Below are 26,106 nucleotides of genomic sequence, written 5' to 3'. Positions count from 1 at the left end.
GGCTCCGGGGTCAAAGCTCTCTCTGCAGCATGAGAGGCCCATGCAAACAGTGTTTAGTGGGGCACCTGCAATGGCCCCTTCAGTGTGGGAGTGGGATGGGAATGGTTTGTTGCCCAGAGTCTGGAAAGTTCTAGGGAATGTGATGCTGGGCAAGTTCTGGAGGAGGATGGTCTCCTCTGTAAAGCCTACCCCCCAAGGTGGTCTGCCCTGGTAAATCCCACCAGGGACGTTTCCGTGAATCCCGAGCCTTTGGCAACGAAATCCCTGTCTTCCCCATTAATTGATGTTCATTTTAAAATTTTATTCTATTTTATTTTATTTTTGGCCATGCCACACAGCATGTGGGATCCTAGTTCCCCAACCAGGGATTGAACCCATGCCCCCTGCAGTTGAAGCGCAGAGCCTTAACCATTGGACCGCCAGTCTTCCCTATTAGCTTGAACTTCCTGAAGGCTAGGGCCAAGATTTAGTCTCTAGAATAGCAGTTCTCAGAGTGTGGCCTAGGAACCCTTGGGGGTACCTGAGATCTCTTCAGGGGTCTGTGTGCGAGGTCAAACTATTTTTATTATAATACTGAGATAGGATTTGACTTTTTAACTCTCATTCTCTCATGAGTGTACAGTTGAGTTTTCCAGAGGCTACATGACATGTGACATCAACAGATTAAAATCAGAAGCAGATATGAGCATCCATTTGTCTTCAATTAATTCAGATAATAAAGAGCTTTGCAAAAATATGAAATAATGCCATTCTTCTTACTACATTTTTTTTTTGGAAAATACATTTACTTTTCACAAAAATATCATTTATGTTAACACTGAATGGATTTTTTCTTGCTATATATAAATGAATAAATGTATAAATCCCAGAAAATATTTTCTCAGTTTTAATTTCTAATACAATAGATACAACTCAGATAGATAAAAGCACTTTGGGTTCTTCAATAATTTTTAAGATTGTAAAGGGTTCTTGAGACCAACAAGTTTGAGAACCACCACTCCATAGTAAGGATAGTATATCCATGGCACACATGCCACGGCTCTCATTTTCACGCCCACAGCAGACATGACTAATCAATCACCTGGGTACTTTCTCTTGCCTGAGGCCTCTTCCCCACCAGGGTCCACTGGGAGAAGGGGAAATGGCCAGCACAAGCTTGACCCAGAGCTTCCTCCCCCAGCCCCTTACCTTTTCAAGATAATGAGGGCGTGCATCGTCCACGGGAGCAGGAGGAGGGCCTGATTGAGCTGCACGGCTTCCACCGTCCTCCGGGCCACGGTCTCCGGCTTCAGGGGCGGGAAGAGGTTGGGGAACCTGCAGGCAGGAAGAGACAGCGTGGGTTTCCCTGAGAAGCGAGCGCTTCTGCTGAAAACCCCTGTGGCTAACATGTCAGGGTCATCCCTTTGGCTTCTCCTGTGTGGGAGACTTGAGACCTGTTTGGGACACTCTCCCTGCCGCCCGGGATGTGTCAGCAGTTCCTCATCCTCTCACTCCTCCCAGCGAGTCTTCCCTTGAGAATTGAGGGCTTCTAGCCCACCCACCCACCTGGGACCCATTCTCAGAGCACTGCAGAGGGCTCCCCCAAACCTCACTCACATCCCGTCCTGCCCTGCTAAAGCCCTCCGGGGCCCCTTGCTCTGTCTTCAGTCCTACCCACTCTGGGTCCCACCTCTCCTCCTTCTCACTCTGCCCCAGCGATCGTGGCCAGCCCTGTCACTTAAGATCTTTCCCATCTCAGCTGTCCCATCAGCCTGGCTCCTTCCTCCCGTCCACTCAGAGTGGCCTCTAATCTCGTCCCCCTGATCATTGCCTTGACTGAATCGAGAATGGCCTTGCCTGTCCGCTTGTTTCCTGTGAATGGCCTGTCTCCCCCATCAGCCTGTGAGTTCCCCAAGGGCAGAAGTCTGGTGGTTCTTGCTCCCTGCTGTATGCCCTGTGTGCAGTGTCTGGGATATAGTAGGTGCTCAATAAATGCTTGCTGAGTGGGTAGACACTGAACGATGTGGCATTCCCCTACCACTTGCTGGTTTACTCACTCATTCCCTGATTCGTGGATACACTCACCGATTCATTCAAACATCTACAGGCTGTTTCCATGGGGTTGATAAATGAATGAATGGCTGAGTAAGCAAACATCGGGGTTTCTCATGCCTGTTCAGAGACATCTGACCTGGGACCCGTACAGGGATGACGCTCTCTAAGCGCCAGGCCTGTGCTGAGTGATCAACAGGCATCATTTGCTCCAACTGCCAGAGAAGGAAGCCGAGGCTCTGGGGAGGTGGTGGGGACTGGGGATTCAAACTAGGCCGGCAGGAGCCCCAGGCCCGTGCTCTGTCTCCCCTGTCCCTCGCTTGCTGCTTGTCCCACAGCTCCTGGGCCTATAGGTGCAGGACTGATGCAGCTGGCTCTGACCTCAGTCCCACAAAGGGCTGGTGAGCTCCTCTGGCACCAGGAGGATCGAGGGTGATAAGTCACCTGGGGATGATGTCACCCTGAGAGAAAGGCAACTCCTGGGCCCCCAGCGCGGGCTCGGCTGGCCTCAGAGAGTCCACGGGGCTCGCCCCCAACCCTTGGCTTCCTTTGCCATCATGACGGGCTGCCAGGATGCCCACGACCCTGCAGTCTGGAAGGGCCGGCCTCAGGTCCTGCGGAGATGGACGCGTGAGGCGGCTCGTGACGCCGGAGCCCCACAGACACGGTGGACCGTGTGGGTTTCCAGCCCCCACCTGGCCAGTGCTGCTGCTGGGGGGACGGGAAGACAGAATGGGCAGACCAAGCTTCGTGAGCTCAGGGGGCCCTTCCTGGTAAGATCCCTGGGGGAGAACCTGACAGAGGGGATGCCTCACACACGCCCACTGGTGGGGCTTTCTCTTTCCCTCCGTGGCGTGTGGGGTGGGTACCCAGGGAACCGGCAGAGCTATGAACTCCCACGGAGGCTGCACAAACCCCTTGAAAGAGCATGCTCAGCCAACTTCTATCTGTGTCGTCTTGGGCAAGTAACTTTGCTTCTCAGAGCCTCACTTTCCTCATCTGAGAAATGGGGATAAGAGCTCTCGCAGGGTTGTGGAGGGTCAAACGCAGAAGCGTTTGTAAAGTGTCTGGTGTGGCTGGAACATAAAGATCAGTAAAGAGCAATTACAAATACCAGCACCACCTATGCGGCCACTCTTGCCAGAAAACCCATCAGTTTTGCCCTAAACGTGTCTCCCACCCGGAAGCTGCTAAGTATGGTTGGAGAGGAAGCCAATGCTTTTCTTTCTTTCTTTTCTTCTTTCTTTCTTTCTTTCTTTCTTTCTTTCTTTCTTTCTTTCTTTCTTCTTTCTTTCTTTCTTTCTTTCTTTCTTCCTTCCTTCCTTCCTTCCTTCCTTCCTTCCTTCCTTCCTTCCTTCCTTCCTTCCTTCCTTCCTTCCTTCCTTCCTTCTTCCTTCCTTCCTTCCTTCCTTCCTCTCTCTCTCTCTCCTCTCTCTCTCTCTCTCTCTCTCTCTCTCTCCCTCTCTCTCTCTCTCTCTCTCTCTCTCTCTCTCCTCCCTCCCTCCCTCCCTCCCTTTCTTTCTTTCTTTCTTTCTTTCTTTCTTTCTTTCTTTCTTTCTTTCTTTCTTTCTTTCTTTCTTTCTTTCTTTCTTTCTTTCTTTCTTTCTTTCTTTCTTTCTTTCTTTCTTTCTTTCTTTCTTTCTTTCTTTCTTTCTTTCTTTCTTTCTTTCTTTCTTTCTTTCTTTCTTTCTTTCTTTCTTTCTTTCCTTTTCTTTCTTTCTTTCTTTCTTTCTTCTTTCAAGAAATGGGAGTTGGTTAGGTACCAATTAACATTTTACTGCTCTTCTCCCAAGCCCTTGGGGCTCACCTGCAATCCACAGGTAACTAACCTTCACCTAGTGCTTACTACTTGCCAGCTGGCTAGTTGATTCACACACAGGAGCTCATCTAGCCTGTGAGGTCAGGGTACCATGATCAATCCTTCTTACAGACAAGGAAACCGAGGCACAGGAAAGCGAAGTAATTTGCCCAAGGTCACACAGAGCTGGGATTAGGCCCCCGCAGTTTGGGCCCACATTCTGAGCCACTATGGAAAAATGATCTGGGGAGGCCTTGGATTTCCTTCTTAAAGTGATGGAGAGGAAACTATGCCAGAAGGCGAAACAGGCACAGGGATGCGAGGTCTGTGAATGTCCTGCTCACTTCAGGGCACCCAATTAGAACCATCGGTCACCACTGCTGCACTTCCATCCAATATGCATTGTTTGAGCACTTCCTGTATACTCAAATGAAAAGACACCAAACCATCCATGGGGGAAAAAACCAACACGGAACATTAATAGTCATTAATCCAGCCTCCTCTAAATTCAGAATCTATGATAATTTGCGTATAAGTCAGGTGGAAATATATACATCTGTGACGACTGAAGTGTGCTAGGAAGATTTATAACTTATGCACTTATGAAGATGTTTATTGTTAGTAAAAATAATAAGAGCAGCAGTTCGTTACTGAGCATCTCATATGCCCGGGCTTTGCACTAGATATGTTACATGTGTTATTTCTAATTCTCTCAATAATCCTATGAGGTAAGTATTATTTTCACTGTTTGACAGATGAGCAAAGTAAAGCTCAGAGTGGTAACAAAACTGGTTCAAGATTCGCCACCATTCATTCAGTAGCTGGGGTGTGATTCCAAACAGGGAGTTTTGTTTTTTTTTTAATTTTATTGAAGTATAGTTGATTTAAAATATTGTGTGAATTTCTGCTGTACAGCTAAGTGACTCAGTTATACATATATATATATCTCTATATATATACACACACACACACATATATATTCTTTTCCATTATGGTTTGTCACAGGATACTGAATATAGTTCCCTGTGCTATACAGTAGGACCTTGTTGTTTATCCATCCTATATATAATAGTTTGCCTCTGCTAATCCCAAACTCCCATTCCTTCCCTCCCCTGCCCCGCCTCCCCCTTGGCAACCACAAGTCTGTTCTCTATATCTGTGAGTCTGCAAAACCAGGTGTTTTGATTCTTGATAGCAAAACCAGACTCAGTGATAATCACTAAGGTGTTCTGAGTGATTCCCACCCGGATGCACTAGGCCACATGCCTTCCACTCTCTCAGGAAATTCTCACAATGACACTTCCACGCTATCCTCATGTTTGGAAGAAGCTGATGCATATCACTTAGAAAGCAAGATTATCATTATACGTTGCATTGCAAAAAACAAGGAAAATAGTTTTTGGATGATTCCATATTTTCATTTATCTATAACCTTATGCCCCTTCACAAGCGCACATCATTATAGCACCATTTACTGGGTACTTACTATGTAGCACATACGGTGTTGCATGCTAGACCCCATTTTATCCCTATCACAGAACCCTAAGGGTAGACATTCCCATTATCCCATTCTACAGATTAGCATCAGAGGCAGGAGCGGGAACTAATCGGGCTCAAGGTCACACACACCCCAGGGGCCTGGCTCCAAAGCACAAGCTCTAAACCAGTGGTTCCCATTCCCGTTGATTTAAGTGGCCTGGAGGAGGGGTGGGTGGGCTTCGGTATTTCTTTAAACTGAGCTATAATTTGCATACGATAAAAGGCATAAATCTTGTGTCCACAGCATGATCAATTTTTACCTATGTAACCCCCACTCAAATCAAGAAGAGAGAACATTTCTAAAAGCCTAGAAGGTTCCCTGGTGCTCTCTGCCAGGCTATGTCCCCACTCCTCTTGGGGTGACCACTGTTCTGATTTCTGTCACCTCGGTCCAGTTTTTCTCTTTTAGAACTTCAGACAAATGGAATCATGCAGAATGCACTTTTATGTCTCTGGTTTCTTTCATTCAACATTTGAGATTCATCCATATTGTTCATTTACCAATACTTGGTCCCCTTTTTATAGTTGGGTAGTATTCCATTGCATGCATTTAGCTTGGGAACTCGGTACAAGCCCCCTGACCCGAGAAGTAGGACCCTAAACCACTATAGAACCCCGCTGCCCTGCAGATGGAGAATCAGGTACGAGACCAAAAAGCCAGAGATAAAGGGTTCTGGGTTATTTTAAAATTTGGTTCTTTGTGTGTAATGAGTCTTTCCCCTGATCCGATCTGCTGGAGGGACTTGGCTCGGAGAGGGGGTCCCCTGCCACTGACCTGACCCTCATGCCCTGGAACATCTCGGTACTGGTGTGGAAGGGAAGCACAGTGGTGGCACTGACGCCCGGACAGTCCAGCAGCCCCAGGGTCAGGCTCTCCATGAAGGCGAAGGCTGAGGCTTTGGACGTGCAGTAGTCGATGGCGCCGGGGATGGCAGAGAGCGCCAGCACGGAGTTGAGACACACGATATGGCCGTTCTGCAGCTCCAGCATCCGTGGCAAGAAGGCCTTGGTGGTCTAAGGGTGGGGGTGGGGGGTCAGTGTGCAGCAGCCACAGCTTCCAACAGCCCCTCTCCCACCCCCCTCAGGGAGAACAGACCAGCCTGGAAACAGCACACTACGCCAGTGACCAGGCTTTCCTGGGACGGGAGGCGTGCGGGCCGAGGGCACTGAGCCCCACGTTTCAGAAAGTCCAGATGCCTCCTGGGGCAGCCGGTCATTTGTCTTGTCCGGCCACCCGATCCTAGGACATCCCCCCCGGCCTGAGCCCAAGCCCAGGCGAGCCTCTCCCCCACTCCCCTACAGCCCCCAGGATCCCTGGAGGGAAGGAACATGTCACGGACATGCCCAGGGCTGGCTCAGGCTCAGGACGAACTTACCCAGAACTGGCCCAGGGTGTTGATGTGCTGGGACTTGAGGAGGGCGTCATCGTCGCTGTCCATCAGGCTCTTCCCATGGACCACGGCAGCGTTGTTCACCAGGATGGTGATGTCGCCCACCTGAGGGCAAGAGGGTGTCGAGGGGCCGTTAGGGCGGGCAGCCCCAGGGGCTTGCACTTGGAGGGGAGGGACCTGGTCTTGGGAAGTCACGTCACCTCTCTGAGCATCAGTCTTGATTTGTTAAGATGGGGCTAATAACCATACCAGGGTCGTTCTGGGGATCAGAAATAATTTATGGCTGGGAATTCCCTGGCAGTCCAGTGGTTAGGGCTTTGCACTTTCACTGCCGAGGGCCTGGGTTCGATCCCCGGTCAGGGAAATAAGATCCTGCAAGCCGTGCAGTGTGGTAAAAAAAAAAAAAAAAAAAGCAGAAAAAAGAAATAATTTATGGCATATAATGTACCTGGCACAGAGCACATCTATAATAAATGAGGTTATTGTTACATAAAAATAGTTAACATTTACCATGTGCCAGATATCTAACGGTGGTTTCTGCTCTCTTGGAGCTCAGTGATGCATTCAGTCTAAATAGATGGCTGGAGTCGGGGATTTTCCCAGAGGGCAATGGGACGTTTGTCCCCCAGGGTCTAGGATAGAAACTCACAAGATCTAAACTTCCAAAGGGGACAACAGGTGATCAGTCCTCTTACGTAATCAACCTATGCCCGTAGTCCCTGCCCCCTGCAACACACACACACACACACACACACACACACACACACACAACTTGGGCCAGCTTCATAGGAAAGCCCTCCAAGATGCCCTGAAAATAGCCATTCTGCCATAAGCAACGCTCTCTCCCAGGCCATGTGAGAATGTTCTCTTTGGCCAGCATTCCCCCGCAGTGTCTGGCAGAGCTGGGGCCGGACCCTCGCAGGCTGCTCACCTTCTCCCGGACAGCTTTGGCCGTCTGGTACACCTCCTCCCGGTTGCCCACATCGCAGATGAAGTAGTGGCACTCGGTGCCCATCTGCCGAATCTCCTCCGTCGTCTCCTTCAGACATTTCTCAGTCCGGCCCCACAGAACGATCTGGAAGGAGAGGATAGCAGTACTGAACACGTGGTCATTAAGGAAGCCATCGTGATTCAATGATTGCCATGAGAAATTCAGTATGTAATTTGCCCCAGGACTGGCCTCCCTGATTCCATTCAAAGAGAGTATGCAAAGTCACAATATGATTTGTTAAACGGATATATAGAGCCTACTCCGAAGGGAACCAAGAGTTTCTGAGCCTGTTTATGACCCATTGGTGGATGCGTGATTCACGAGTCTTTCTTACGTATTGCTTCCAGGAGGACGTCTCCTGTCGGCCCAATTCCAATGATCCTACCTAGTTAAAAGTAGTAGCAGAGCTCTTTCTGTACAATGTTCCAGAATGCTCTGAGCTAGAAACAAGCTGGCCTTCTCACCACTGAGGTCTAGAGCCCCGCTGATGAATGGGCTGCGAGGTTCTGACCGTGAGGTGCCTGGAGGCTGAGCAAAGCCTTCCCTTCCACCCAGCTGCGGTCCGGCAGAAGGAGGGCCGGGAAGACAGGCAGCTGGGCTCCTCTGGGGAAGGAAACACGACCTCACCCTGCAGGTAATAAACGTGGGACTCATTACGCCAGGAAGTGACCCTGGCAGGACCAAGACATGAGTCCTTAAAGGGGGTTGGACAAATTTTATGAATGGCTGGCCATAAAAGGCTCAGAAGAGAGGCCGGGCTAATTCTCAACCTTGACCCACAGGAGAATGACACTCCTTCCCACGGTACGTCGTTGGGTCCAGAGAGGCCCCTCTTGGTAAAAAGAACCAGGGTTGGGTGATGGGGAACTAAGAATCCTGAGACCCAGCTTAATCAGCACAGAGGGAGAAAGGCTGGGGGCTGGAGAGAATCAGAGAAAGGAAGAGATAAAAGGCTCCTGGGGGATTAATCTAATGGGTTTCTATTTTTGTTTCTTCTCTTTCTTTTAAAAATTATCAATGAAATTTCTCCTTTAAAAAATAAAACCTAACACGGAAACCCCATGTGTGAAACCAGTAAAAGGAATATATTACACGTCCAACTCCATATTTTCTTACACTAAAAGCAACGAATGAGAGCAGAAAGGCTGAGCTGGGAAGGCAAACATTTTCAAGTGGGAGTGATGGATTAACTCCAGTCACACCAGACCAGAATCTAACTGATTTCTGTACTTTGCTCTGGACTCGGTATGGAGAAAAGTCACGCAGATAAGTAGTTGTTGGTGATAACCGTTTATCAATTGTTTACCTTGAAATCTCAGAACTTTCACATAACCAAAAAAGGCACAAAATGGGTTAGCTGGCGGGACACACAAATGTGTTGGTGGCTCCCATGGATCTGACTTTTTTATTACAGTTTTTAAAATTTTCGAAATATTTCTTAAAGGAAAATAAAAGTGTTCTTTCAACTCTTGAAACATCTCTGGGAAAGTCCAGTTTGAAAACCCCACCTTGTCCAACCAGTTTATTTATTTTAATTGAAGTCTTGAAATACAGGAAAGGCTTTACGAGGGAGAATTCCATCAGCCACCCTCCACGACCGCAAAAGTCCTTCAAGAGCAAAAGGTCTGCAATTAGACAGGCTCCAAGGGACACTTTCTTGTCTGTTGAACTAAAAACAGACTTAGAATGTGTTCCTCCAGGAGAGGCTGGAGAGATTCCCTTCATGGAGGAGAGATAAACATCTGTTCAGGCATCTTCCACCATATCAGACCTCACTCTGGCCTGGTAGTCATTGCCGTCCTAGTTTCCTTCCATCCTCCCTTGTCACCCCATCTGTCTGTCCATCCATCCTTCCTCACATCCATCCATCCACTCATCCATCCATCCATCCACCCCACTCCATCATCCATCCATCTAATTTCTGAGTATGTCTGTCTGAGGTGAAGGAAATCCTTGGCCTCCTTTCTCCTACTCTGGTCCCTGCCTAACCCCATCCCACCTCCATCTCGTATGGGGAACAGGACCCTGGGGCTTACATAGTTTCCTAGGGCCTGGCTGAGGATGAGAGAGGAGCCTCCGGGACTCTGAGAACTTCTGGACAAGAGAAGGGAAGCTTAAAGTGGGGGTAGGGGCTTGTTGGAAGGCGCAGGGGTCCAGATACCTGGGAGCACAAGAAAACCAGCAGACAGGGAACCGGGAAGGCCAGCACGGTCTGCATGGCTGGAAGGACACCCTGGAGAGGGAAACAGGGGCTAGGGTGAGGGAGGCGAAATGAAGGCTGTGCCCCACTGTCTTCCACGTATATACACCCAGGTGGGACGCTGAGGTTTGGCCGTGTCCTTTTGGGGGTCTGTTGAGGATGCCCCTGGTGGGCCGGGGGACTGGCCTCCTCATGCTCTGTGCTCACAGACCCCACCTCTCCCCAGACGCTGGGACGGGTTTGCTTTCTGTCCTCCTCACCCCACCCCTCTGAGCAGGGAGCTCCCGGGGGCCTTGATCCTGCCTTGTTCATTTCATATCTCAGTGCCCAGCAATGCAAGTGCTATTTGTTGAGCGAATGAATGAAAGTTCATGGCCGTAGGTGGGACAGGGTGGAAGGTGGTTAAATAGCCTCTCTGAGGCTGAGATCAGCCCAGTTTCCTTGACTGAGCCATTTAGGGTCCCAGAACCTTCAACACAGAGGCTACTTAGCCCAAGAGTCAGCGAGACCCGGACTTTCACCCAGAGCCTCAAAACCACCCAGGACTGAGCTGTGAGGTGAGGCCCCGGCCGGTGTGCGTGCGCCTCACTGTGTGTCTCTCTCTGTGCGTGTCTGAGTGAATGTGTCTCTCTCTGCACGCGTGTATGCGTGTGCGTGCAGCCTCTGCACTGCTGTGCGTTTCCTCAGGCCCTTGGTGGATGCTCAGAGTCCCTGGGGAGGGACCCAGGTGCGTCTCCATGGTGACGGGGAGGCCAGGGCTGGTCACCTTGATGGAGCCTTCCAGTAACTGAGCCACTGGGGGTGGGAGGTGAGGGAGAGAGCTGAGTGGAGGGACGGGGGCCCTTCCTGGGTGGGAGCTGCCCAGTTGGAGCTGCTACAGCCACTGTCCCTCCTCCTCCTCCAGTGCCCTGCCCGGACCCCTCTCCCCAGAGACTGGGGACCCAGAGTCACTGACCAGGAACCTGGCAGGTACAGCTCAGAGGCTGGCCCGGGTGGCTTCTCACCAGAGCCACCTGGGGGTGACCCCGGACAGCTGACAGGACAGGAGTTCCACCCAGTGCCCAAAGGCGGGTAAGGACGGGGTGGGCGGGAGGCAGGGGGCTGAGAGGAGCGTGGGGTAAGCAGCCTGGGGAGGGGGCAGATTTATGAGCCCTTGGAACCCAACGTGGCCTCCTCTGCATCAACTCCCAGGGCAGGGAGCAGCTGGGGAGGGTCAGCGGCCCCGGGATTTACTCTTAAGCCGAGTTTATAAAATAAGAGCTCCGGGGCACTCGACACCCCCTGGCCTCCCCTCCCCTTGGGGGGCAAATGGCGAGCTTCTGTCCCGGGGAGGAGGAGGGAAGGGGGGTGAAGACCTCTGGCCTCCCAGGCCTCCCAGCAGAGGCACGGGGTCCCGCCCTTCTCTCCCTCGGAGCTGCCCTCGCAGCGAGCCTGAACCCCCGCGCAGCCCCCAAAGCTGAAGGCTATCACGATCCACTTCTTATGGCTGAGGACACTGGCTCAAAGGCGCTGAGTTAACTTGTCCAAAGTCGCACTCAGTGGGTGGCGGGGGCAGGATTTGAACCCAGAGCCTTTGTCTTCCGCAGATGCACCCCTGAAACCCAAGGGACGGTGGGATTTTTCTGAGCATTGAGAATTCTGCTCCCAAATCCCCTGAGTCCTCACACCATTGTTTATTCCCACCCAGACCTCAGCTTCATCTCCCTCAACATCCACAACCCCTCGACAGGACCGCACAGAGGGCCTGCAGGGGGCTGGGTGCTGTGCCTTTGCGGGATTTAACGGAGAGCAAAACAGACATGGTCTCTGCCTCAGGGAGACAGCGAAGGAATGAGAAAACAGCCGGACACAAACCGCTGTGAGTGGGATAAAGAATAAAAAGGGGAACGTTGTTGAAACTGGCGCATTTCTGTGGTCGCTGTATTATGCCCGTTGTATAGCTAAGGAAACTGCAACTCAGAGAGGCTAAGCAACTTGTCCGAGGTCACACAGCAACCAAGGGGCAGAGGTGGGATTTGAACTGAGGTTTTTCACCATGATTCCCTCTCCCAGTAGGAGAAAAGCCATCTCCTCTCTTCATGGGGTCTTGTGGGGATGAAGCATGCAAAAGCTGGCACCCACCTAGTGTTTAGCACCTGCTTTCTGTTATTATTTCCCATGGAGAAGACGAGCTGAGAAAATCACAGCACAGCCCCTTGATATACCCTCTTCTGCAGCCATTAGAATGATGAGCGTTCACACCATGGAAACATGGTCAGGAGAAAAGGGTGCAGCATTATCCATATAGGATAATCTCAGCTCTAAAAACGTAGTAAGTTGGTGGACGTCACCAGGCTACATAAGAACAGGGCTTGTGTTGGGTGGGATCATAGGTTTGCTTCTTTGTGCTTGTCTATACAGGAAAAATGCCTCTAAAAGACAAGTACCATCATTTATGATCTTAAAAAAGGAGGACAGAATAAAAGCTTTCCCACAGATCATTTCCAAAACAGGCCATTTTCACACAAGTGACTCAGCACAGCCGGTCCAACCCTGGCTTGCTTCCCAGGTCCCTGGCATTGCCTCTTCGGGGCTCCCATCCACTGTGAGGTGACTATCTGCATGTCTCTCCCCACTGCTGAGTGAATGCATGAGGGAGCTCACTGGGGCTCCAGAGTTCCCAGCTTACACTCACTCATTACACACTGTACTTGGCCCTGTGTGTGCTGTCTCACCATTTCACATCTACATACTTTCTCCTGGAGGGCAGGAACCAAATCTCACCCATCCTGGGTTCACTGTGACCCTACCTAGTGCCCAGCACAGACTGCTTTTCTCTGTTTTAAATGCCAAGGCTACTTGTGGACTCTTATTCATCCTGCAGAACCCTGCTTGAACGACCCTGCAATTCTGAAGCTTCCCTGGCTCCTCCTTCCATCATCCCTACAACAATAACAACACCACTATATACTGGCTAACATTTATTGAACACCTTACATCCAAGTGTTTTCTCCTTTCATACTCACAATCCCACCAGTAGGTATGATTTCTCTCTCCATTCTACAGGTGAGGTGCAGACAGATGAAATGACTTGCCCAAGGTTACACCACTTATAAGCAGCGGCATAGTGTGACTCAGAACCCATGTTCCTGAGTGCCAACACTAACCCTTGTTTGTTCCGCCACTAGTGCACAGATGTGAGTGTGCTGGGCCTATTTGTGAATAAGCTCCTCCACAAGCTTGGGAGGTCCTCCAGGGAGTCAATAGTCATCTCCTAACCTCAGCATCCAGCACAGGCCAGGTACAGATTAAAAGCCAACGAGCATTGTCTCATGGCACTGGCCCCAGGAGGCCTCGAGAAAAATCTGCGATCAAACAACAGTGAGTGCCTCTCCTCCACCCAGCCTTGCCTTCCTCACCCAGAGGGCTCACACAAATGCTTGGCCTTGGCGTTCATTGCTGGAGTTCAGCTGTGGCGCATGGTCCCACCAGGGACATGAGCCGGGTGGCCTCCAGGTGGATCCCAGGAGGAGCATCTGTTTATAATTGGCAGCCCCGGAAAGATCTAAGTCCCTGGGCGGGTCTTTGGCAGGCATGTCCCACGGGCTCCATGTTTTGGAGCAGAGCGGTGTTGAGCTAGCTTCTCAGAAGGAAAGAAAATGCCCACCAGACCCCAAACCACGGCAGGGTGGGGAGGGGTGGGAAAGTCACAATTTGGAGGGCACATAGCTCTCCACGCTCAGCACCTCCAGCAGGAGGATGTGAATAAAAATCTATCCTGTGGCCAGATGAGAACAAGCAGACAGCAAAACCGAGTGTGTGATACACAGCAGGTCGCCCGCAAGGAGGGGCTGAGTGGACATGCCTGTGGGCGGGCAGGTCATATTTGAGACACTGATATACACACTCTCAGTAGCTATGCCTATAGGATAAGTTACATTTTGGGCTTTCTCCTCTTTCACATCCCTGTCCGTTTCCAAAAAGAGACCGCTCTCTCTCTTGAGTAGAGTAGCCTAGAACATGGGCTCTGGAGCCAGAGAGCCTTGGTTCAATTCTCTGATCTACCACTTACACAAACTTTGGAAAACCCACTTAACCTCTCTATAAATTAAGGTTATGAAGCATCCACTTGGAAGGGTGGTTGGGAAGATGAGGAAAGGACATGACAAATGCTAGCTATTATTTTTACTATTACTACTACTTCTACTATTATTATTAACCCAGGAACAGAAATAGATCGCCCCTTACTCGCAGAAGATCCCGCCGTCCTCCACAAAACTGGAGTCACGGGGGTGATGGATGCCTGGAAGACCCCAGCTGGGGCTTCTTTGCCTCACCTGTGGACACAGCCTTGACCGGGGTTGAACCCCAGAATCTTAGAGAGCTCCCCATTCCCATCCTTCCACCAGATCTAGAGGACCCTCCTTTGTTCACACCCCCAACCCAGGAAGGGGGAGAACAGCGTCAAAAGCGTCCAGCTGCAAAGCAGGCTGCGGGTCACCCATTAGGAAGATTTCTTAGGAGGAGAGGTTTGCACGCTGAGCTCTGGGGACCCTGGGGGCTCCAGTGAGGAGCTTCAGGGGCTGCCGAGGGGTGGGGGGCTTGGTAGACAGGGTCCCAAGCCGGCTCTCCATCCTCCATCATCCAGAGCAGTGGCACTTTCATTGGGCTTCTATAGTAGTCATTTCTACAAAGATTCTGTTGCTATAAAAAAAGAATAAAGTTTGAATGCTAACACTCTTGATCACAGCCCTTTGCTCTTTAGGACAGAAGTTGTTTTTTTTTTTTTCCTAGGAATGAACCCGGGTTGGATGCCTCTAGCTCCCACCCATTGGGAGTGCTGGCCTATCACTCCCACATTCCCAACAAGCCATCAGCCTTTCTTCTTCCAAAAGGCAATTGATGACAGAGATCGGGTACCGTCTCCAGCTGTCTCCTTCCTGGACTTCCTTTCTGCCTTTTCTCCTGGGAGCCCTGTTTCCAGACCCCTGTCTGCACCCTGCCCTTTGAGCAGCCTCAGGTTCATTACCTGTGTCCCACTGTTGAGCCGTGACCTCAGCGGGTCACCACGGGGCCTCTCTCTTAGGGACGTAGGCCAGAGCCCGCCTTCCCCTCCCGCTCCTGCACCGCTGAGCTCCCTGAGCGGCAGGCAGGGCCTCCCACGGAGCCGCGTGGTCGGATTACACAGGCTCGGCCCCTGCCCGGGCCTGCAGAGAATGTTCTGGCTACTGCTGGCTCAGCTGTTGGAGAGGATTGTTTTGAAGCTCCTCAAATTAGATTGCCCAGCGGTGTCCTCTTCCCACAAGTCGCTGACCACAGCCTGGGGCCTGCAGAGACTTCCTCCCGGCCGCCGTCCAGCCTGGAACCGGTCCCTTAGGAGGCACAGGGATGACCACGAGTGCTCGCTACCTGCCTGCACTGAGCTCGACACCTGCTGCGGTCTCTCACCTCGTCCTCTGGCAGCTCTAGGAGGGGGATATCGTACCCATTTCATACTCGAGAAAACCGAGGCACAGGGGGCTATTCGATATACCCAAAGTTACTCAGCTGGTAGGTGGCAGAGCTGGAACTCCAACCTGCGTGGTCTGATGCCACGCAGACATCCTGTGCCCTCCGCCTCTGTCCTTCACCTGCAGGAGCAAAGGGACCCTGCAAAAGGATGGATCTATTCATTGCATGGGTGTCCCACATGCCATGGGACGAGGACTGGACAGCGAGGCGTCCACATCCTGGGGAAAGAAGGAAAGACGCCACCCCGTCCTGGTACAGTGCCTGGTCTTGCTGACCGAGTATTTGCTGAATGGGTGACAGGGATGATCCTCGCCCCATTGCAAGGATACTGGTGGCCTTTAGAGCGCAGGTTGGCATGGTGCCCAGGGCAGGTAGTTAGGCGTATGCCAGGAGCATCCTTGGTTCCGTCACCTCCTCCACTGCTACCACTCTGGGCCCAGCCCCCGTCATCCCTCACCTGGACCACAGCCATGGCCCAAAGTGATCTCCCAGCTTTGACCTTTGCCCCAGTGCCCCCGCCCCTGCCTCGGTCTATTCTCAACAAAGTAGCCAGAGAGATCCTTCTAGAACGTAAGTCAGACCTTGTCACTCTGTTTACAACTCCCAGTGGCTCCCATCTCACCCAGAGTGAAATTTACAGTGGTTACCATGACCCCAAGCCTCTCCTGCTCCGACGTGCTCCCGTCTCTCTGCCCGCAGCTCTTCCCCTCGCAGGGCTGACTGGTCTCCACCACGTTGGTCTCCTTGCTTGCATAACCCCCCAGCCCACTTCTACCTCAGGGCCTTCACGCCAGCTGTTCTCTGTCCTCTTCGCCCAAGTGGCCCTCTCCCCACACCCTCTCTTCTTACAGGTTCTGCTCAAATGTCTCTTTACCCGAGAGGCCTTCATGTAAAGTCCTCCTGACCCCCCCAGATATTCGCTCCCCAACACTATCCCTGCTTTTCAAAAATAATTTTTTATTAATAGTCTTTGTTTTTTAGAGCAGTTTTAAATTATAGCAATTGTGAGCAGAAAGTACAGAGTTTCCATTGAACTCGTGCCGCTGCCACACGCACAGCCGCCCCACTATCAACATCCCTCTCCAGAGTGCTACATGTGTCACAGCTGATGAACCTACATTGACACATCATTATCACCCAAAGTCCATACTTTACATTAGGGTTCACTTTTGCTGTTGTACCTTCTATGGGTTTTGGCAAATGTATAATGACATGTATCCACCACCGTAGTATCGGAGAGAGTAGTTTCACTGCCCTGAAGATCCTCTAGGGTTTCCCTCCTTTCCTCTGACCCCTGGCAACCACTGATCTTTTTACTGTTTCCATAATTTGGCCTTTTCCAGAATGGCATATAGTTGGAATCATCCAGGATGTAGCTTTTTCAGACTGGCTTCTTTCACTTAGTAATATGCATTTAAGGTTCTTCTGTGTCTTTTCACGGCTTGATGGTTCATTTCTTTTCAGTGCTGAATAATATCCCATTGCCTGAATGTTCCACAGTTTATTTATCCATTCCCCTACTGAAGGACTTTTTGGTTGCAAGTTTTGGCGATTAGGAGTAAAGCTGCTATAAACATCCGTGTGCGTGTCCCTGCTTTTTTTTTTTTATTAATTAATTAATTTATTTTTGGCTGCGTTGGGTCTTTGTTTCTGTGCGAGGGCTTTCTCCAGTTGTGGCAAGCGGGGGCCACTCCTCATCGTGGTGCGCGGGTCTCTCACTGTCGCGGCCTCTGTTGTTGTGGAGCACAGGCTCCAGACGCTCAGGCTCAGTAGCTGTGGCTCACGGGCCTAGTTGCTCCGCAGCATGTGGGATCTTCCCAGACCAGGGCTCGAACCCGTGTCCCCTGCATTGGCAGGCAGACTCTCAACCACTGCGCCACCAGGGAAGCCCTCCCTGCTTTTTTAACTTCCCAGATCTCTTCTTTTTCAGTCGCTAAGACACATGTCTCCCTCCGTGATGAACGCCTCATGTGTCCGAGGACAGAGGGCACCTCCCCCTCAAAACCTAATACCACTACCTGCCAAGAGCTACAGCTCAGAAACCAAGTGTGACAACTCATCTAAGTCCCATCTCATACTTGAGTGTGATTCTTGGGAACATTTCTGCTTCTAAGACCGCTGGAAAAACCCTCCAAGGAAACCATCTCAAAGGCTGACTCTATGGGAAAGCAGAACAACTTCTCACTTCCAGCCAGAAACTCAAGGGCTGTGCCTCTCCCTGTCTGTCCTCAGACCACCCTTGGCAAAACACAGGCGTGGGGAAATTCGGGCCAGAGTCACTAGCTGAAGCCCCATGACCATTGCCCCAGTTCCTCCCTCTTGACCTTCTGATGGAGAACTCCAGGTGACCTTGAGGTGGGGGTACCGAGGAGGGGAGAGGAGAGGCAGCATTTGCAGACCACTCTCCAGCCTGGTGCAGGCCTTCAGTATTACCATCCTGAGAAATGGGACCGAAAGTCCAGTGCTCAGACAGGCTGAGTAACCCGTGCAGGCTGTACAGCCAGAAGTTTCAAAGCAACACTTGAACCCGGACTCCAAAGCCAAGCTCTCTCACTACTCCCTGTCCTGCCTCATTCACTCATTTGTTCATTCACTCACTCATTCAAGGAGTATTTATTGGGTGGTGACTGGATTGCCAGACACGGTTGGAGGCCCCGGGATACAATAGGAAATAAATTCATCCCACTCTCCTGGAGTTTGCTTTCATGTGTGTATGGGGAAGATGGGGGCCAACGGACAATAAACGATTGACCATATAATATATAAATATATATATAAATATATATTATAATATATATAATATATAATATATAATATAAAATTATATATTATATATAAAATATATAATATATAAAGGTGGCCAAAAGTGCATGGAAGGAACAGGAAGCTTTGTAGGCAGGCTGGATAGAGTGATTGTGTGGTGGGAGTGATATTTAGATGGGGATTGGGGACAGGGAAAGCCTCTCTGATTTGGGTAGAGACTTAAGGGAAGTGAAGGAGGAAGCCATGCAGACATCTGGGGAAGGAGCATTCCAGGCAGAGGGAACAGCCAGTGCAAAGGCCCGGGGGTAGGAATGAGCTTGGTGTGTTCAGGGGACAGCAAGGAGGCCAAGTGGAAGAGCTGAGTAGGAGACATGAGGTTAGGGGCTGTAGCCATGCGGGGGGGTGGGCTTTGAATTCTATTCCCAGTGAGATAGAAGTCCTTCGGAGGGTTGTGAACAGAGAAAGGACGGCTCTACTTGGATTCTGGAACGAGTTCTGATCGCAGCACTGTGGGTTTGGAATGGGGGTGGGAACCAGGGAGGTGGACGAGGGCCCTGCTGCACCCACAGGAGACCGATGTGATAGGTGGAGGTGAATGGGGCTGGGGCACTTGGGTGGAGGTGATGGAGGAGGATGGATTCAGAGGAAAAGGGGTGCCAAGAGGGCCCTAAAGGGTTTGGCCTGAGAAAAGGGAAGAACAGAGTTGCCATAACTGAGCCCCTGAGCCTCCCTCTCCTGGGAAGGCGGGCTTTGGCAAGTTCCAGGTATGGAGGACGAGAAAGATCCTGACTTAGATTCCCCAGGTCCCTTCAGTTTCCAGAACACTCAGCCTAAGCGGAGGGAGGGGCGGGGCGGTGAGGGAGGAGAGAGTTCCAGGTGGAGGGTGCCTGGATTCGGGCCAAGCAGGCCAGCTACCCACCTAGCGTGCCCGGGTAAACACACCAGTTTCCAATAACAAAGTGGCCGGGCATCGCAGCCCGCTCCGTGCAGGGAGGCGGGTCGCCGCTCACATGATGGGGTGAGGGGGTGGCAGGAGGAGTCGCCGGGGGAAACCTCAACGGATCTGGCAGGAGGCTCCCGGAAGTCCTTCTGAAAATGGGCCCAGGGACGGGCGGGCGGCGGGTGGGGTCCTGCGGTGGTCCCGCGAGGGGCTGGGGTGGGACTGGGCTGGAGTCCCATGTGAGGACTCGGCCGGGTTCCTATTGGGCGGACGGGAAAGGGGTGGAAGGGGTAGGGGAAGGGGGGGGGGGGAGGTAGATGGGGGAGGTGTGGGCGGGGCTGTGGCCGGAGGTGCCGGGATGAGGAGGGGCTTCACAGGTGGGGTCTCGGGAGGGTGAGGAGGGGCGTCGTGTTGGGGATGGGGCTGGGGATGAAGAAGGGGAAAGGGCAGCGGGGAGGAGAGTGGGGCTGGGGGCGGGGTGTGCATGGGGAGGGGGCGGGGCGAGGGGGGGAGGCCACGGGGGGGGCGGGGCGGGGGCCAGGTCGGGGTCGGACGCGGGGGGCGCGGGGGGTGGAAAGGATCCCCTCCCTCTGCGGGGACCGCCCGCGCTTCCTCCCTCCGGCCGAGCGGTAAAGCGGTAAACAAACGCCGTGATGTCACCCGCGCCGCTGACCTGCGGCTGAACCCGGAGCTGTAAATGAGATGCAAGGTGCCAGCAGCCTCCAGGCCGCGCGGCCTGAGAGCCACACACGCTCCTCCGCGCCGGCCCGAGGTTACCCCAGCTGCACACACGGACAGGATGCTGCAAACGCCACCAGACATTGCAACACGCAGCCAGTCTGCTGGCCGCAGCGTGAACCTTGCCGCCGCCTCCTCCGCCGCCCCCCGGGCAGGCACCGGCCCAGCTGGAGCGCGGCCTCCCCCCTCCGGAGCACCCCTGGAGCCTGGCCGCTTCCACTCACCCGGGGTCAGCCTCTCCACTAGGCACCCCATCCCCTGCCTCCCCCGGGGGCCCCCAAACCCGAGAGCTGGGCCTCTGGGGTTAGCTTTGGGCTTTCTGCCCAACAGACTGGGGAAGTGCCTGCCTTTGCACTCGGCTTTCTGGGAAACTCATTCCTCTTCACAGAAGCCAGGGGCGCTGGAGGCCCTTTTTCCAGGTGGAAGCGGGTGCCAAAGTGTCCCGGTGGCAGCCCACCAGCCACGCCCCCACTCCACAGGGCAGGGGGCTACTCTTTCTTCCAGGGAGCTCCCAGAGCGGCCCTGGACTGCCTACCCTTGGCAGCCCCAGGCTCTGAACTGCCCTTGGGAATGGAAATCCGCCTGACTGGGGCCAGGCCGACCAGCACTCTGCTCTGGAGTTGATTTGCTGTGTGACTTTTGGATGAGTCACTTGGCATCTCTGGGCTTCACCATCTCCCACCGGGGAAGTGGGGAGGTTTGAAACTGGCTTCCCTCTGCTGGTGTGGGGAAGGTCAAAAGTACAAGAAACCCTGACCAGGCTGCCACAGCTGGTTAGAAGCCTCAGGTGCAGGGGCCTGGCCTGTGAGAACTTGGAGGCGCTCAGAGAAATTGGGGCCAGCCCTCTCCTTCCCCGCCCAGCCCCCCAAACTCAGCCTTCTGTGTTTACTGTGAGAAGCTGGGGCTATGGGAACATATGGGTAAATAGTCCCCGGCGCCCCAGGAGCCCCTACACTGGCTCCCCTACTTGGACCCTACTAACTCAAGTCCTTTTAGGAGTTGGGGAACCTAGAATGACCCCAGATCTTTAAAAAGCACGCCAAGAACCCAGCTTATAACACCAGAGCCCATTCCAGCTTCCCTTTCACTGAAGTTAATATTTAAGTCCCTCTCCCTCACATCACCCTGTTTTATTGTCTTTCCAACATTGTGTCACTATCTGAAATTTTAAGTTATTTGTTTGCTTGTTTATTGTCTGTCCCCTTCCCCCAGTGCACACACACTCTAGAATGTAGGCTCACCATGTGTTCCCAGCACTTGGCTTGGTCATCAGGTGCCTGGGGAATACGTGAGTGAATGAATGAAATCATTTTGCCTCCCCCGTGAAACGGATGGTAACATCCCCGGAGAGGATCTTCGGAGGGATAAAGTTGACGAGCCAGGCAGTATGGCTGTCACGAGGACCAGCCACATCACTCGCTGGGCCCGTGACAAAGGAAAATGTGCGGCCGCTAGTTGAAAAATTATTGAGAATTTCACAATGGCGACAGCAGGGCATTGACAAGTACAGGGCGCTTCTGAGCGAGGGGTCGTGTGTGACAGCTTGGGTCGCACACCCAGGAAGCTGGACAGGGCGATTATACACAGAGAGTGCTTAATAGCAGTAACAAGGGTGGGGGACAAAATGTGGGCTCTCGGGCCTTCCACACCTTCCCTGGGCTGCAGGAAACTCGCTCCAACCAAGTCACTCCCTGCTGTAGAATGGACAACACATCCCAAACAGACAGCTGACAACAGCTAGCTAGTTAAGGGCTGTCTGTGCACCCAATGGACACATGCAAAAAGCAAAAGCAGGCAATACGGAGGCATATTAGATTTAGAGGCAACAGTAGCCATGTAACGGTCATTGCCATGGTCAGCATTTATTCAGGAGCTTCTCAAAGGTGCTATAGTGAGGCCCACAACCCCTTAGCCTCACTTCCAAAATCCAAAAAGCTCTAAAATCCTTTTTTCCCCCCTTAATTCGACCCATACATTTAGGCAAGTCCTCAAGGGGCTGTGGACCTGAGCTGGGGCCCACTTTAGAGATGAGGCACTAAGGTCCTGGAAATGTCAAGGGCACAGCCAGGAAGCGGCTGAGCTGGGACCCTGGCACCACTTCTGGGAGCTGCTGGCGAAGATGAGAATATAGCTGTTGTTTTGGGTAAAGAAAGACAGCTTTTTTTTATGGGGGTAACTCTTTCAGCATCCCCTTCCCACCCCAACCTGAAGTTCAGAGGCCCTTGAGCTGGTGTGTCCCAGGGAAACCTTCAGCTAATTAAGCATTATTTATGGACCGGCCTCCTAAAGACAAGCTTTAAATTACTTGCAGGCTGTACCAAGGTAACTGTCTCTCCTACAGGCTATTAATTAGGAATCAGTTTAATCTCTGCTGGACGAAGGTCAAACGGTATGGGGTTGACCCTTCCGGCTGGCTGGCGTCGTACTATCAGGCTGGGGATCTGGCCCTGGAGGGCTGGGGGATTCAGGGGAAGTGACAGGACATTGCAACGGGAAATGACCTGGTCAGCACATCCTGCAAAGGCCAGGATGCTGAGAGCAAAGCCACATGGGCCTCGGCCCAGGAAGCCAGGCGAGGCGGGGTTTCCCTTTAGCACCAGCCCTGCAGAATAATGGATTTCAGCGGTCCTCAGAGAGCGCCCCAGCCCTCCAACATGAGAGAATTCTGCTGGAAATTCAGGCTTCCCTCACCTGCCGTTACCCCAGTCTGGTCATGCACCCTGTAGAAACCCTTCTGTGGCTCCCTAGCGCTCTTCTAAAAGTCCCAATTCCACCCGACGGCCACCAAGCTCTATGAGCTCTGCCCTGCCCATCTCCCACCATTCTCCGCTCACACTTCTGTTCTGGCCAGGCCAGGGTCTCTCATCTCCCATTTTCCAGATGTGCTCTTCCCCTCTGCCTGGAATGTTCTCTTTCTGTGGCCTCCACCTCATTGCTGATGCCTCACCTTAGACCCTGGTCCTAGCCATTGCCAGCCTTCCTTCCACAGAAGCCGGACTGCCCGGATTCAGATCCCACGACTGTGTGTGCTCTTAGGCAAGTATTTAACCTCTGTGAGCCTTAGTTTTCTCATTTTTAAAATGGGGACAGTCATAGCTCCTCCCTCACTAGCTTGCTCCAAGGAGCACATCAGATTGTCCCTGTAAATCACTTAGTGTGTAGGAAGAGCTTTATTAACAATGGCACAGACTGATTGGAAACCCTGCCCTGTGCTCAGAACTGCATCCCGCTCCGTTACAGTACCCATCACACTGCGGTGTCACTGAGAGCCATGGGTCCTTTTTCCCAGCTAGACCGAAGATGGGACCCAGAACGCTGTGTATTTTTCTCCTGCAATGCCCACTTTGGCCCTATGACCTAGGAGAGCCCCCTGCACACCTTTCCGTACTGTCAAATCTACCCCCATAAGAAGCCTTCCGGGATGACGCAGAGTTTTCTTTTCTCTGGAGCAGCTGCCAACCCAGTGCGGGGTCAATTCAAGTCCCCTGTTCTGTTTTGCTCTCCAAGGACAAACCCTACAGAAGACACTCTACTGCCCTAGCCACAATGCCAGCCGCTCTGTGGCAGGGACTGTGACATCTTCCGTGCCTGGTGACTCTGGGTGGCACCTGGAACACAGTTTTGCATTCAGCCTGTGTTCAGGGCAGATCCAACCAGCATTTTCTGAGCCCCTGGCTGGCATGTTCAACAGTCTTCTGGACTCCTCCCAATGGCCTTGGGAGGTTGGGACTGGCATTGTCACATTATAGATGAGAAAACTGAGGCTGAGAGTGTGGCTAGCAGAATAATGGCCTCCCCCGGGACACCCATGTCCTAATCCCCAGAACCTGTGACTATGTTAACTTACATGGGAAAAGGATTTAAGGTTGCAGATGGAATTAAATTTGCTAATCACCTGACTTTAAAATAGAAAGACTGTACTGGATTATCTAGGTGAGCCCAGTATAATAACAAGGGGCCTGAGAAGTGGCAAAAGGAGACAGAAGGGAGAGGGAGATGTGACCGTGGAAGCCAGGTCAGGGTGATGCAATGCTCCTGGCTTTGAGGATGGAGGAAGGGGCCACAAGCCAAGGAATGTAGGCGCCTCTAGAAGCTGGGAAGGGCAAGGAAATGGATTCTCCCCTAGAGCCTCCAGAGCCACCTTGATTTTAGCCCAGTGAGACCGTGTTGGACATCTGACCTCCAGAGCTGTGAGAGAATAAACGTGTGCTGTTTTAAGCCACTGAGTGTGTGGTGTGTATTAAGGCAGCCACGGGAAGCTCGGGCAGAGAGGTTCCTGAGGGCTGGGACTGAAACCCGAGTCTGTCTCTCCAAAGTCTGTGGGCTCTCAGTGGCACAGCGCCCCTCCCCACACTAACCAATCGGCATCACTTAAATCAAGCTCTCTGTCATAAAGATATGCCCGAGAGGCTTTTGCAGAGAGTGCACGAGAGGGGTTGCAGTCGACCGTCAAACACGATCCATAGCCTCACCAGCACGGCCAGGACTTGCCATACAGTATCTCACTGAGATCTCATTTTACAGATGAGGAATCTGAGGCTCAGAGAGGTCTAGTAACTTGCCTAAGGCCACTCAGCAAGTGAGTGGAAGAGCCAGCATATGAATTTTGGTTTGTTGACTCCTGAGCTCAAAATCTGAATCACAATTGTATACTGGCTCCTTGAGAAAGAAAGAAAACTAGACATGGGTGCACACACACACACACACACACACGCACACATATATACACACACACACCTGCCAACATGAAGGCTCAAGAGGTGGCCCCCAATCCAGGACAACTGGTCAGCCAGCCAAGGAGGCGTGAGCCCTGAGGGCACACAGTGTTCCCAGCCCACACTTCCGCATGCTCCTGGTGGGCCTGGAGGACCCCCACCACTTCTGCTGCGGGTTCACAGGGAAGTGGCCTGGAGAGGTGAGGCGAGACTGCCCCCTTTGCCATGTGAGACATGAGGACATGGCATGTGGGAGCCAAGGGTGGCCTGACTGCACGCGGGTGTGTCTGGCAGGACTGCCTGCCTGCAGGAAGGTCACGCTACCCTTTGTGGTCACGCTGGTCCCAGCTCCCCATGATGACCTGCTACAGGGCCTGTGAGAGGTCAGAGCGTGCTGGGCTGGCCAGCTGGGCTTGACTGTGTCCCCCAGGCCCTGGGAGCTCTAGAGGCACCCAGAGACTCTTCCTCCCACCCTGGAAGGACCCTGCATCAGAGAGCTGGCTTCTCACACCCAGGGAAGCATCAGTATTAACAGTGACCTAGCAGAGGGGCTTCCTTTACTCTTCTATCCAGTGGCCTTAAATCTTCTGGAAAAAGTTACAAAGAAAGTCTGTTGACAACCTGCTAGACCACCTTAAGTGGCTGCTCAAGTTGCCTCTTTGAAGTACAAACTCCCTAAGGGCAAACAGCTTTCAGCTCAAGCCGGAAAAGTCTATTCTGTCTTTTTAGTTGGTGTCAGTAAATGACCTGATAAGGTCTGCAGGACTAGACCTGGGAGGACCGGCTAAGAGAGGCCTGGAGCTCCTGGAAGTTTCTGCCTGAGATGACAAAACTGGATTGGTCCCTCTACAAGACGGAGTACTATACATCTGCTCCTGACCCCCTTGCTCCTTGGTAATAGCAGCCCAATTTCCCCCACAGAAGCCCACCTTGCCATTTTCACACACTGTGGCTTGGCTGGAGCCGGTACACTCCTGGCTCAGAGTCAGGCCTGAGACCCACAGCCAGCCAGCCAGTGACTGCACCACTGCCAGCGATTGCTTCAGCCCAACCCAGTCACAGCCAGGGAGACTCAATTCCTGGAGCCTCGGGAAATGCTGCGGGGAGGACACGGGTCTGCCCGCTCCCCACTTGACTGGGAGCTGGGGGTTTAAGGCAGCATGGGGCAGACGTGAGCAGCCCCAGCACAGGGAGTGCCTGCCTAAGGGGACACTGAGTCCTGACAGCACCGGGAGCCAGGCCTGGAGTTAGACCTACCCAGGGACCTTCTGGTCACCCGAGTCAATAAACCAAGCTGAAGGACACCTCCAGACTCACCCCTGGGAGTGAGTGCTGTGCTTAATGTCATTTGACCCATTTAGACTGCCGGCAGCTAAAAGCAGGCGCTGCACTGACGCTGCTCGGGGCTGTCAACATGATCTATTCTGTCCTGTAGAATGATTAACGGAGAGGCAACGAAACTCACTGGTTCAAGGGCAGTCGCCCTGGGTTCAAATCCCACTTGGTCATT

At 52.4% G+C, this 26,106-nt stretch overlaps 1 protein-coding gene across 4 annotated transcripts in view; it reads right to left on the bottom strand.

Annotated features, from left to right (window-relative positions):
- DHRS3 (dehydrogenase/reductase 3) overlaps window positions 1-26,106 on the bottom strand; it is a 40,823-nt gene that overhangs the window by 2,043 nt on the left and 12,674 nt on the right. For 3 of the 4 annotated variants that reach the window (XM_082423995.1, XM_082423997.1, XM_082423998.1), the window contains 4 exons: window positions 7,691-7,834; window positions 6,745-6,864; window positions 6,144-6,382; window positions 1,189-1,314 (listed from right to left, as the gene is read on the bottom strand). In XM_082423995.1, the coding sequence (XP_082280121.1) occupies window positions 1,189-1,314; window positions 6,144-6,382; window positions 6,745-6,864; window positions 7,691-7,834 (629 nt within the window). Of the gene's footprint in view, window positions 1-1,188; window positions 1,315-6,143; window positions 6,383-6,744; window positions 6,865-7,690; window positions 7,835-9,911; window positions 9,984-26,106 lie in introns of all 4 variants that reach the window. The other variant, XM_082423996.1, reaches the window with a different exon arrangement.

The sequence above is a fragment of the Balaenoptera physalus genome (assembly GCF_965194825.1).
Source record: "Balaenoptera physalus genome assembly, chromosome: 1".
Lineage (NCBI taxonomy): Eukaryota > Metazoa > Chordata > Mammalia > Artiodactyla > Balaenopteridae > Balaenoptera > Balaenoptera physalus.
This window is presented reverse-complemented; position numbering and strand designations above follow the sequence as displayed.